This window comes from Aotus nancymaae, unplaced genomic scaffold, assembly GCF_030222135.1.
Source record: "Aotus nancymaae isolate 86718 unplaced genomic scaffold, 86718_ANA_hifiasm-v0.15.2.pri h1tg000004l, whole genome shotgun sequence".
NCBI lineage: Eukaryota > Metazoa > Chordata > Mammalia > Primates > Aotidae > Aotus > Aotus nancymaae.
The window spans coordinates 13,205,491-13,219,673 of record NW_026988415.1 but is presented as its reverse complement, the minus strand read 5'-3'; the positions used below and the strand labels follow the sequence as shown (position 1 = coordinate 13,219,673).

The window sequence follows — 14,183 nt, the reverse complement described above, 5'->3', positions numbered from 1 at the left end:
CAGAAGGTGGGTAATAACAAACTTCTCTGAGCTAAAAGAACATGTTCTAACTGAATACAAAGAAACTAAGAATCTTGAAAAAAGGTTAGACGAAATGCTAACAAGAATAAACAGCTTAGAGAAGAATATAAATGACTTGAGGGAGCCAAAAAACACAACATGAGAACTTCGCAAAGCACACGCAAGTTTCAATAGCCAAATTAACCAAGCAGAAGAAAGGATATCAGAGATTGGAGATTAACTCAATGAAATAAAACAAGAATGCAAGATTAGAGAAAAAAGAGTCAAAAGAAATGAATGAAGCCTCCAAGAAATAGGGGATTATGTAAAAAGACCTAATCTACGTTTGATAGGTGTACCTGAATGTGATGGGGAGAATGAATCCAAGCTGGAAAACACTTTTCAGGATGTTATTCAGGAGAACTTCCCCAACCTAGCAAGGCAGGCCAACATTCAAGTCTGGGAAATACAGAGAACACCACAAAGGTATTCCTTGAGAAGAGCAACCCCAAGGCACATAGTCATCAGATTCACCAGAGTTGAAATGAAGGGAAAAATGCTAAGTGGAGCCAGAGAGAAAGGTCAAGTTACCCACAAAGGGAAGCCCATCAGACTCACAGTGGATCTCTCAGCAGAAACCCTACAAGCCAGAAGAGAGTGGGGGTCAATATTCAATATCCTTAAAGAAAAGAACTTTCAACCTACAATTTTATATCCAGCCAAACTAAGCTTCATAAGCGAAGGAGAAATAAAATCCTTTATGAACATGCAATTACTGAGAGATTTCATCACCACCTGGCCTGCCTTACAAGAGTTCCTGAAAGAAACACTAAACATGGAAAGGAACAACCAGTACCAGCCACTCCAAAAATGTACTAAATGGTAAAGACCATTGACACAATGAAGAATCTGTGTCAACTAATGGACAAAACATCCAGCTAGCATCAAAATGGCAGGATCAAATTCACACATAACAATATTAACCTTAAATGTAAATGGGCTAAATGCCCCAATCAAAAGACACAGACTGGCAAATTAGATAAAAAGTCAAAACCCATCTGTGTGCTGTATTCAGGAAATCCATCTCACATGCAAGGACACACACAGGCTCAAAATAAAGGGATGGAGGAAGATTTACCAAGCAAATGGAGAGAGAGAAAAAAAAAGTGGGAGTTGCAATCCTAGTCTCTCATAAAATGGACTTTAAACCAACGAAGATCAAAAGAGACAAAGAAGGGCATTACATAATGGTGAAAGGATCAATGCAACAAGAAGAGCTAATGATCCTAAATATATATGCACCCAATACAGGAGCACCCAGATACATAAAGCATGGTATTAACCACCTACAAAGAGACTGAGACTCCCACACAATTATACTGGGAGACTTTAACAGTCCACTGTTGATATTAGATAGATTAACAAGACAGAAAATTAACGAGGATATCCAGGACCTGAACTTAGATCTGGACCAAGTAAGCCTAATAGACATCTACAGAACTCTCCACCCCAAATCCACAGAATATATATTCTTCTCAGTACCACATCACACTTACTCTAAAATTGACCACATAATTGGAAGTAAATCACTCTTCAGCAAAAGCAAAAGAACAGAAATCATAACAAACAGTCTCTCAGACCACAGTGCAATCAAATTAGAACTCAGGATTATGAAACTAACTCAGAACCACACAACTTCATAGAAACTGAACAACTGGATCCTAAATGTTGACTGGATAAACAATGAAATTCAGACAGAAATAAAGATGTTCTTCAAAACCAACAAAAAAGAAGACACAACATACCAGAATCTCTGGGACACATTTAAAGCACTGTCTAGAGGGAAATTTATAGCAATAAATGCCCACATGAGAAGTGAGGAAAGCCAACACCCTATCATCAAAATTGAAACAGCTAGAGGAGCAAAGATAAAAAAACTCAACAGCTAGCAGAAGATAAGAAATAACTAAGATCAGAGCAGAACTGAAGGAGATAGAGACAAAAAAAAACCCTTCAAAAAATCAATAAATCCAGGAACTGGGTTTTTGAAAAGATCAACAGAATAGACAGACTGCTAGCCAGATTAATAAAAAAGGAAAGAGAGAAGAATCAAATAGATGCAATAAAAAACAGTAAAGGGCATATCACCACTGATTCCATAGAAATACAAATTACCATCAGAGATTACTACAAACAACTCTATTCACATAAGCCGGTAAACCTGGAAGAAATGGATAAATTCCTGGACACTTGCACTGCACTCTCCCAAGCCTAAACCAGGAAGCAGTCAAAACCCTGAATAGACCAGTAATAAGGGCTGAAGTTGAGGCAGCAATTAATAGCCTATCAACCAAAAAAAGCCCAGATCTAGTTGGGTTCACAGCCAAATTCTACCAGACATACAAAGAGGAGCTGGTACCACTCCTTTTGAAACTATTCCAAACAATACAAAAAGAGGGAATCCTTCCCAAATCATTTATGAGACCAACATCATCCAGATACCAAAATCCAGCAGAGACTCAACAAAAAGAGAAAACTTCAGGCCAATATCCATGATGAACATAGATGCAAAAATCTTCAATAAAATACTGGCAAACCGATTGCAACAGCACATCAGAAAGCTTATCCATCACAATCAAGCAGGCTTCATCCCAGGGATGCAAGGCTGGTTCAACACACACAAGTCTATAAATGTAATCCACCACATAAACAGAACCAAAGACAAAAACCATGATTATCTCACTAGATGCAGAGAAATCCTTCGACAAAATTCAACAGCCTTTTATACCATAAACTCTCAATAAACTAGGTATCAATGGAACATATCTCAAAATAATAAAAGCTATTTATGACAAACCCACAGTCCATATCATACTGAATGGGCAAAAATTGGAAGCATTCCCTTTGAAAGCTGGCACTGGACAAGGATGCCCTCTCTCACCACTCCTATTCAATATAGTATTGGAAGTTCTAGCCAGAGCACTCAGGTAGGAAAGAAATAAAGGGTATTCAATTAGGAAAGGAGGAAGTCAAATTGTCTCTATTTGCAGACCACATGACTGTATATTTAGAAGACCCCATCATCTCAGCGGAAAATCTCCTTAAACTGATAAGCAACTTCAGCAAAGTCTCAGGATACAAAATCAATGTGCAGAAATCAGAAGCATTCCTATACACCAATAACAGACTAACAGAGAGCCAAATCATGAGTGAACTCCCATTCACAATTGCTACAAAGAGAATAAAATACCTAGGAATACAACTAACAAAGGATGTAAAGGACCTCTTCAAGGAGAACTACAAAACACTGCTCAAGGAAATAAGAGAGGACACAAACAGATGGAAAAACATTCCATGCTCATGGTTAGGAAGAATCAATATTGTGAAAATGGCCATACTGCCCAAAGTAATTTATAGATTCAATGCTATCCCCATCAAGCTACCTATGACCCTCTTCACAGAACTGGAAAAAACTACCTTAAACTTCATATGGAACCAAAAGAGAGCCTGCATAGCCAAGACAATCCTAAGCAAAAAGAACAAAGCTGGAGGCATCATGCTACCTGACTTCAAACTGTACTACAAGGCTACAGTAATCAAAACAGCATGGTACTGGTACCAAAACAGAGATATAGACCAATAGAACAGAATGGAGTCCTCAGAGGCAATGCCACACATCTACAACCATCTGATCTTTGACAAACCTGACAAAAACAAGCAATGGGAAAGGATTCCCTGCTTAATAAATGGTGTTGGGAAAACTGGCTAACCATGTGCAGAAAATAGAAACTGGACCCCTTGTGACACCTTACACTAAAATTAACTCCAGTTGGATTAAAGACCTAAACATAAGACCTAACACCATAAAAACCCTAGAAGAAAACCTAGGCAAAATCATTCAGGACATAGGCATAGGAAAGGACATCATGACTAAAACACCAAAAGCATTGGCAACAAAAGCCAAAGTAGACAAATGGGATCTAATTAAAATCCACAGCTTCTGTACAGCAAACAACAACAACAACAACAACAACAACAATCATTAGAGTGAACTGGCAACCAACAGAATGGGAAAAAATTTTTGCAATTTACCCATCTGACGAAGGGCTAATATCCAGAATCTACAAAGAACTAAAACAGATTTACAAGAAAAAACAAACAAACCCATTCAAAAGTGGGCAAAGGACATGAACAGACACTTTCAAAAGAAGACATATATGAGGCCAGCAAATGGATGAAAAAATGCTCATCATCACTGGTCATTAGAGAAATGCAAATCAAAACCACATTGAGATACCATCTCACACCAGTTAAAATGGTGATCATTAAAAAATCTGGAGACAACAGATGCTGGAGAGGATGTGGAAAAATAGGAACAGTTTTACACTGTTGGTGGGAGTGTAAATTAGTTCAACCATTGTGGAAGACAGTGTGGCAATTCCTCAAGGACCTAGAAATAGAAATTCCATTTGACCCAACAATCCCACTACTGGGTATATATCCAAAGGATTATAAATCATTCTATTATAAAGACACATGCACACGTAAGTTCATTGTGGCACTGTTTACAATAGTAAAAACCTGGAACCAACCCAAATGCCCATCAAGGATAGACTGGACAAGGAAAATGTTGCACATATGTGCCATGGAATACTATGCAGCCATCAAAAACGATGAGTTAGTGTCCTTTGTAGGGACATGGATGAATCTGGAAACCGTCATTCTCAGCAAATTGACACAAGAACAGAAAATCAAACACCACATGTTCTCACTCACAGGCGGGTGTTGAACAATGAGAACACATGGTTACAGGGAAGGGAGCATCACACACTGGGGTCTGTTGGGGGGTACTTGGGGAGGGACAGTGGGGGGTGGGGAGGTTGGGGAGGGATAACATGGGGAGAAATGCCAGATATAGGTGATGGGGGGATGGAGGCAGCAAACCACATTGCCATGTATGTACCTATACAACAATCCTGCATGATTTGCACATGTACCCCAGAACCCAAAGTACAATAAAAAAAATAAATTAACTAATTAAAAAATAATAAAAAAATTTTTTAAAGTATAAAGAACAACCTTTGTTCCTCCCCCTGTTCATTAGTTAGCCAAGTACTTTTCTCTTTTTCATTTCACTCCCCAAACTACTTTCTAATATGGGCTAGATTTATAAACACCTCACTACACAGTTTCTAGCTGAGAGATTATGCATTGCACTTGATAATTTCAGAGAATATTTCTTAGCAGCTTCAATTACTAACTGCACTCCAACTGTTAGCCTTCTTCTCCCAGACAATGCTCCCACCACAAATACATACATATAAAGCACATGTTTATGTTTTCTGTAAAAAGTAGCTTCTCTGGCTGGTACCGAGATATCTGCCTTAAATGTGTACTTCTTTCAGTTGATGTAAACATCATCTACATACCCATCATCCCTGGAGTCATCTATAGCATTTCTTCATCTACAAATGATGATTTTCATTCTTAAAAGTTCTTTTGTGTCAGGACCTTGAGCAGTGATGTTCTATATTGTTTTGTTTTGGAATAAGGCTGGTTAGGTTCACTTTAACCATTTCTAGAGAGAAAAATCCTAAACTGCCCTTTAAAAAAAAAAAACATGGCATTAAAACAGACAAACAGTAAAAGTGGTTTTATTAGGACATTTAAAGACAAAGCAACTGGTGGTGTGCCTGGATTTTTCATCTCCTAAAGGCTGTTTTGGTAGGAAGCAGTTGTTCACGCCTGTAATCCCTGCACATTGGGAGGCCCAGGTGGGAGGATCGCCTGAGTTCAGGAGTTCAAAACCAGCCTGGCCAACATGGTGAAACCCTGTCTCTACTGAAAATACAAAAATTAGCCAGGTGTGGTGGCAGGCACCTGTAATTGCAGCTACTCGGGAGGCTGAGGCAGGAGAATTGAACCTGGAATGTGGAGGTTGCAGTGAGCCGAGATCGCACTACTGCACTCCAACCTGGGCAACAGAGCAAGACTCCATCTAAAAAAAAAGGTTTTTTTGATATTGTACAACACCCCTGTGCAAAGTTGGGGTTTACCATGTGACAGAGCTAGGTATTAAGCCCAAGTGACCTGAATTATCACTTGTTGGAGGTGACATCAACCCTGTCAAAGTGTAAATGACTTGTTTTTCACCATCTCTCTTATATCAAATTTTGAGGAATGGGTTCAAGGTTGTGCTTCAGGGGACACCTACACTTATTTATCATGTAAAAGAAAATGCACTAGACTACCATGTGATTGCAGGGGGATAAATAGGTTTTTTCTAAAAAAAAATTGACAAAACCTATATGGACCATCCTGGGTAGATATGAGAACAGGGTGATTCTAATAATCAATAAGATGATTTAATAAGGTCTAGTTAGTCCCAAGAGTCCCCAACAGGGAAGAATAAGCAACTGCAGAGCATTTCCCCAGCCTCCTCCCTCTCCTTATGACAGGACACGCCAATGAAACCCCACCTCCTACTCTAGAGTGCCAGGTCGGTAACTGTTTAGCCAAGCATGCTGGGAGACACACAGAACTGAAGGAAAGGAGTATCTGGATGACTTAGATTTTCTTTCCATTCTGTTCTGCTCTGTTCTCCTAATGCCATCTCATTACTAGACGTAGGCATTAGACGTGACAATCAACTGCATCTCAACTGAGAGGAAGAAATATTAAAGACACAGTCTTCAGAAGGAATGGCTCAAAGGCAGCCTCAGTCACCTAATCAGACTTTAATTTCAATCACAAATGACACAGAATCATCAAGCTCTGTGGTTTCTAACGATAACACAAATAAAGGACGGAGCGGGGATAACTCTCCAGGAATAGAAGCATTGTGTGCCATCTACATTACTTATGCTGTGATCATTTCAGTGGGCATCCTTGGAAATGCTATTCTCATCAAAGTCTTTTTCAAGACCAAATCCATGCAAACAGTTCCAAATATTTTCATCACCAGCCTGGCTTTTGGAGATCTTTTACTTCTGGTAACTTGTGTGCCAGTGGATGCAACCCACTACCTTGCAGGAGGATGGCTGTTCGGAAGAATTGGTTGTAAGGTGCTCTCTTTCATCCGGCTCACTTCTGTTGGTGTGTCGGTGTTCACGTTAACAATTCTCAGCGCTGACAGGTGAGTTTCTTTTCTCTGTTACATTTGCTAGGATGTGAAATTGGGCGAAAAGAAAGGAAAGCTTGTATTTGGCATTTACTGGCTACTATTCTGCTTTTCTCACACTCTGTAATGTGTATGTGAGATTAGAAAATCTGGTGGCATTTAAAATAAAAGTTAGTGTAAGAGTGTTAAAATTTCTGTGTTAGCACAGAGTAGAAGTTGAAATTGCATGCTTTAGGGGTAATTTATTCTTATTGTTTGCTCAAAAGAATACTGAACGGGGTTTTTATTTTTTCCCCAGATTATTAAGTAAAGCAAATTGTTCCAGGTGTAAAAGAAAAAGATTCATGCTTTATACATTAGTGCAGCCTAGTGGTGCAATAACATGAAAACCTGCATAGGTGTAAAATTGACCACATATGCGTTACTGTATTTCGGAAAAGTGGTAAAAAGATACAGGCATCTAATTTATTTGAAATTTATCAAATTAGCTAGTGGCAGAGAAACGGCGAGATTTTCAGCTCCCTGGTAACTTAGTGTAATGTCATCACTTCATTCTACTTGTTTTCTCTATAGGCATTTCAGTGACATTATCGTTTCCAGAGAAATAAATTAATCCTGGGTGACTTTTAGAGCTCTGTGGAGAGAGTGTGTGAGATCCTCTTGCAGTCAGGGTGTTCAGATTCTGTGTTAGGATATTTTCAGTCCAAGTCCTCTGTTTTTCTGTGTTCCTACTATAGAATGATAACTGTGAAAACATAAAAAAAAATTGAGGCTCCAAATGTTAAAAGTGATGCTTTAAAATGCCTTCAAGAAGCCTATAAGTAATCGATGTCTGGCAGTACCAGAAAGAATAGCTTCTTCAGATTTTAGAATCTGAGAGGGGGGAAACCTTTCCCTGTGTCTTTTTTTGGATTTTTGCTTTGATTGGTCTTATATTCTATTTGAGGGCAGACTGGCTTAACGATTGTAGATTTTAAGGTGGATTTTATTGAATGAAGAGGCATCTCTGTACCGGCACAGGACTTCTGATTGCAACTTCGCTTTGCCCTGAATCTTTCCACTGATCAGCTTGGACAATGAATTAACACTTATAAATGGGGAAGAAATTAATCCTTTCCTCTTTACCATATAAACCCTTGGAATTCTTTTCTAGGAAGGTTGATAACTGTTCATTCATGAAGAAAGGAAAATTAATTCAGTTTAACATCAGTCACTTATACAAAAGTAAGTCTTTTAGAACACTTAAGGTAATGCACAGATGGTGAATTACTCTCAATCACACATGAAATCATGCTGATAAATGTTTATTTGTCCTAAATAGAGAGTCTATACATGAAACTATAAAATTGCAAATCTGGAATATCTCATAGGAGTGAATAATGGAAAAGGTGATTAGCATAAATAAAAATACTGGGATGTACTATGTGCATTTGAAACCACAGCCAATTCTAGTTGGTTAATATTGACTTGGTTATATACATATGCAAGGATGGTAGAACTGGATGACCACTAAGGTCACTTTAACCCTACAATTTTGTTAACTTTGACATTTATTTGGACCTTTGCCTCTAATTATGTGTTTCTAGATACAAGGCGGTTGTGAGGCCACTCGAGCGACAGCCCCCCAATGCCATCCTGAAGACTTGTGTAAAAGCTGGCTGCGTCTGGATCTTGTCTATGATATTTGCTCTACCTGAGGCTATATTTTCAAATGTATACACTTTTCGAGATCCCAACAAAAATATGACATTTGAATCGTGTACCTCTTATCCTGTCTCTAAGAAGCTCTTGCAAGAAATACATTCTCTGCTGTGCTTCTTAGTGTTCTACATTATTCCTCTCTCTATTATCTCTGTCTATTATTCTTTGATTGCTAGGACCCTTTACAAAAGCACCCTGAACATACCTACTGAGGAACAAAGACATGCCCGCAAGCAGGTATGTATTAAGCATTACTCACGCAAGTCTAGCTTGAATTTAGAAGTGAAGTCCCTACTTTTGCACAGTGAGCAACTGTGTACCTCCTGTGTATAAATGCAACAGCAGTGTAGTATTTTTGTTATAAGGATAGGCTGCAGTTTGAATCCCAGCTGTATCACATACTAGCTGCGTAATCTTGAGCAAGTTACCTAACCTTTCTGAGCCTCACTTTCCTCATCTGTAAAATGAAGACGATTACTAGATGATATAGATGAAATGCTTAGACGCAGAATATTTCAATAAACAGTAGGACTACTACTGTTAGGGAGGGGACAATTGAAGTTTGAGAGTAATCAAAATTTTTTACCCCATGGAATAATGGGGAACATTGTGTAAGATGACACTTTGAAGGAAAGCATCTTTTGTTTTAGAAGGTGTAACAGAATAAAAATGCATAGCACGTAGAACTGGCAAGAATCTATAACACTATTCAATGCAAACCACTTACACACAGATGAGCAAACTGAGGTGGTGAGGAGGGAGGGGGGAAGAGTGGAATGCCAGTAGCATGAGAACACAGTGACTCATAGAAGCTTGATTAAGACCATTGCAAGAGCCAGGTGTGCCCTCCTCTCATAAATATGGACAGAATAAAAGGGACATTGCCAAAACATAGTTCCATTTGATTAAAAATATTTTTTCTAACTACTGGGGAAGGGGGAGAGATGATTCCATTTACCCCTTGATCAGTACACAGAGTACTGTGCATATTTTAGAGCTAGTCCATTCAGTTAGTTTAACAATAGTGCTCATGAGACTGAAGTTGCATATTTAATGCCCATGTGAACTAGTTACCTTTGCTCTATTTGTGACCACGGGCTATATATTTACCTAACTGCTCATTCCTCTTACTAATAGATATAGGTAGGATTATCTTCACATATGAAGGACAGCACATTTTGGGTTTATTTCTTTGACTATATGGTTAGAATTCCTATAGAGTAAAAACAATTTTACGTACCAGCTTGGCAACTTTCACAGACCTTAAAAGAATATTCTGACCTAGTCAGCTTCTGCTGATGCAGTGAAAGAAGTTTCGTATAGCGTCTATCTGTTTTTAATTACACTAAATTTTGGAGAAATTCCACAGCATTCTTTGAGTTAACTGGAGACATCCTAGAATACCTCGAAATTAGCGGGGAGGGTGTCTCTGAATGAGAGTTAATGAGTCCAAAATCTGGGGTTACTATGCCAATTGACTTGTGGTGTTATATAGTCACAGGCTGACTTCCTGCACATCCCAGCCACTTAGCATACAAATGCATGTTCATAGGGAAATCAGCTGTAATTAACTGTAAATTTCTATGTAAATTTAGAGAATTTTAAAAATCTCTGACAGCTAAATGATTTCGCTCTCTCTTTCATTCCTTTTTCTTTTTTACTTTTCTTTTTTTTTTTTGCTATGTTTCTTCCCCCTGTAGATTGAATCCCGGAAGAGGATTGCCAAAACGGTATTGGTGTTGGTGGCTCTGTTTGCCCTCTGCTGGTTGCCAAATCACCTCCTGTACCTCTACCATTCATTTACTCCTCAAACCTATGTAGACCCCTCTGCCATGCATTTCCTTCTCACCATTTTCTCTCGGATTCTGGCTTTCAGCAATTCTTGCGTAAACCCCTTTGCTCTCTACTGGCTAAGCAAAACCTTCCAGGAGCATTTTAAAGCTCAGCTGTTCTGTTGCAAGGCAGAGCAGCCTGAGCCTCCTGTGGCTGACACCTCTCTTATCACCCTGACTGTGACGGGAAGGGTCCCGGGCTCTGGGAGCATACAGGTGCCTGAAATTAGTGTGACCTCGTTCCCTGGGTATAGTGTGAAGAAGGCAGAGGACAGAGTCTAGCTTTTCAATGAAAAATGTTTTCTCTTCCCAGCGTGTGTATCCGACTCTAAGCTGTTGTAGGTGTATCGTGTCCAGATTTTTGTTGTTTGAGAATTGTGTTGAAATCTTAGGAGTGAAGGATCCCTGTAAGTGAAAGACAAACCATTACTTTCTTCAAAGTACAAATCAGCAATGTCATCGGGCTTTCTAAATAAAATGAAGCCCCACTAAGGGCAGAAAGACAAGTTTACATATGCCAGCAAATTGTAAGGGAGGTTGAATAGGAAGAAAGGTGTAATAAACAAAATGAAACTTAAAAATCTAATTTGTTTTTAATCACATCTGTGATGCTTCTAATTCCTTGTATACTGTGATTTGCATAAAATCGTGTTTGTGTTTATTGTGTGGTGTAAATCTGGAGATACTCTGTATGTGGAAAGAGGATCACAAAAGAGATAAAATATCTCTCACACAATTTTCTTATAAGTAAACCTTCACAGAATGGCTGCCCTTTTCCATCCATCTCTATTCCACTGTAACTGAATCTGTGCAGTCGAAATGAAAATGTTTTGGAGTCAGTGAATATAAAATACTGAGTAAGGATCTAGGGCACAGTGCTTGCCTTATTGGGTCAACACTTACTGACTTAATGTAGTTTTAACACTTACAACTGCCATGGATTAATAACTGGTCTAAGTTATCATTCAGAAATATTGTGAAGAACTTGCCTTATTCATAGGCAGAATAAGTGGCCATGTTTATGGTGTCATTTGAGGACCCCGTTGAAAAATCTGCAAACCTGCCACAGTGTCTAAAATTCTTCCTTTACGGAAATTCATTTCTTTCTGGTAAGCAGTGCCCTCTTTCTAAAATCATGCAGAAGTACCACATGAAATTCCTAACCCCGGGTGTGCAACTATGATTAGATCATCTTCCTGCTTGACTTTATTAAATCTAATGGGTGCCTAAGTCCTGTAAGTGTATGGCCTAATTAATCTCTGCCCATGGAAATCAGATGGAACGGTCTGATTTTCTATCCTGTGCTCCCACCTGCTAACATCATTCGCTTGTTAATAATTATTGTTTTTTAAAAACTGTTGTCAATAAATGTGTCAGATTTAGATTTGTGGTTTCAGAAAATTTTTTGGAGCAAATTAAAACATATGTTTGGCACCATAGGTAAATTTGTATTTTAAAAAAACTTAATTTTTGAGTGTGCTTTTGGTGGTGTTGAACTTTCTTTAAATGTCTTGTGGAGTCGTGAACTTTTGCTAATGATGTGGCTCCAAAAGGTAATATATATTAACATTAGACTTTAACTTTCTGTAAAATTGGTTTACTTAAAGTGGGGAGGGGGGGTTGTGATACTGTATTAGTATTGTTTTAAAGTGAACACTGTAGTAAGTGGGGAAAAACAAATAAATATGAAATAAAGTTTTAAATGACACTGTGTAACTTTATATTCTAAAAACAGTATTTCTGACAGAATATAACTGGGAACCCATTTTAATTCCAAAATGTTACTTTCAAGTCACAGAGACCTGAAATAGTTTTAATATTTTCCTCACTCTCAGTAAAAATTACATCTTTACTCTCCTAAACTCTAATAACATTTCAGATATAACTTGATAAAAGTACCAGAATACAAAAGTGAAGACAGCCTTTTGGCAGGTCATAAAACTAGAACTCAAAGAACTTTGTTTTTTTCATTCTCAGCAATCCCTGAGATTTATATTAGGGATATAATATAAAATAATTCCTTAAATGGCTATGTAGGGCATCAGCCTCCTTCCATCTGTAGTTGTAGTTGGCTTAAAAGTCACAGCTTTGCTTTGACTTTTTTGAGAGGGTGGTCTCTTTTTCAACAGATTATTCTTGTCAGGGCTAACTTTACGAGTAGGCCCCAAGAGTCACAGTTTTTTTCACACTGCCTACTGTGGTGCCAGAAATGTTTCTATCAAAGATTTCATTTCTTTGGAGAGAATTCTAAATGGTAGGGAGAGGTGGGACATATACAAAATAAATTCTGTATACATCTCAATTTTGCTCGGGGTCTTCCCTGACCCAAGACTTAAAATATGGACCATAATACAGTAATACTCCACAAAGCATGAAAACACAGTCACAAAGTTAGGCACAACCAAAACATCCAGCAGGTGTCTTCGTCACTGAAGGTGAGAGCACTACAAAACACTTACCACTGGCATTTCTGCTGAAAATAGCAAATTCGGGTTTGCAGAATTTCTGCAGTTTGAGCCATATTAGGTCAGGGATTCATCAACCTTTTTGTCAGAAGGACAGAAGTCTTTTTTATTTTTATTTCCATTAAGTCTTGAGATTACAGGATGTGGGGACAGGAAAATTCCTGGATACAGTGGGTTTGAAGGAGCCATGTAAAAAATCTGGTTTGGTATAGTTCAGTAATTTTTCAGAAAGAGTTCTTAGGCCAGATAGGTGAGTCCGATCTGGAGTGCAGTCTCTGCTTTTGTAGTTTAATGTATATTTATCCATCAAGAAGGCTGTGGCCTATTAGGCCAGAAGTATGACACGGATCACTCCAATATAAGGTCAGAGGGAAGAATGAAACACATATTCAGAGAGAAGCCAGCTGTCTAGATTCTAACCAGTTCCCCGTCCTAGGTCAGCAACCCCTTATGTAGCCCATCTACATTGCAGTCTTGGCGTTTCAGTACCATCCCTAGCTTTATAACCCACCCATTTTTTGTTACCTTGAGTGTTTCTATAACTAAAAAAAAAAAAAACTTGAAAAAGACAGGTTACAAAGACAGAGATGCTTTCAGATTACCTCAATTACTAGGGAGTTATTCTATGAATACACATGGAAATGAGAAGAAATAGGAACCAGGCCTCATAAAGACCACAGCATTGTTTAATTAGAACTGTCAGCCAGGGGCAGTGGCTCATATCTGTAATCCCAGCACTTTGGGAGGCCGAGGTGGGCAGATCATGAGGTCAGGAGTTCAAGACCAGCCTGACCAATATGGTAAAACCTCATCTCCACTAAAAATACAAAAGTTAGCTGAGTGTGGTGGCCTGCACCTGTAGTCCCAGCTACTCCAGAGGCTGAAGCAGGAGAATCGCTTGAACCTGGGAGGCAGAGGTTGCAGTGAGCCCAGATTGCACCACTGCACTCCATCCTGGGTGACAGAGTGAGACTCTGTCTCAAAAAAAAAAAAAAAAAAAAAAAAAGTCAGGTCTCACGACCAAACAAAATGCCATTACAGGTACAATGTGTTTATCTCTCAACT

At 38.6% G+C, this 14,183-nt stretch overlaps 1 protein-coding gene across 1 annotated transcript; it reads left to right on the top strand.

The window, feature by feature from the left end:
• The first annotated feature begins 6,701 nt into the window (after window positions 1-6,701).
• BRS3 (bombesin receptor subtype 3) lies at window positions 6,702-10,935 on the top strand. Its single transcript, XM_012472292.2, has 3 exons — window positions 6,702-7,135; window positions 8,707-9,058; window positions 10,522-10,935. Exons 1-3 carry the CDS (start codon window positions 6,702-6,704, stop codon window positions 10,933-10,935), a joined length of 1,200 nt encoding a protein of 399 aa, XP_012327715.1.
• The last annotated feature ends 3,248 nt before the right edge of the window (window positions 10,936-14,183 follow it).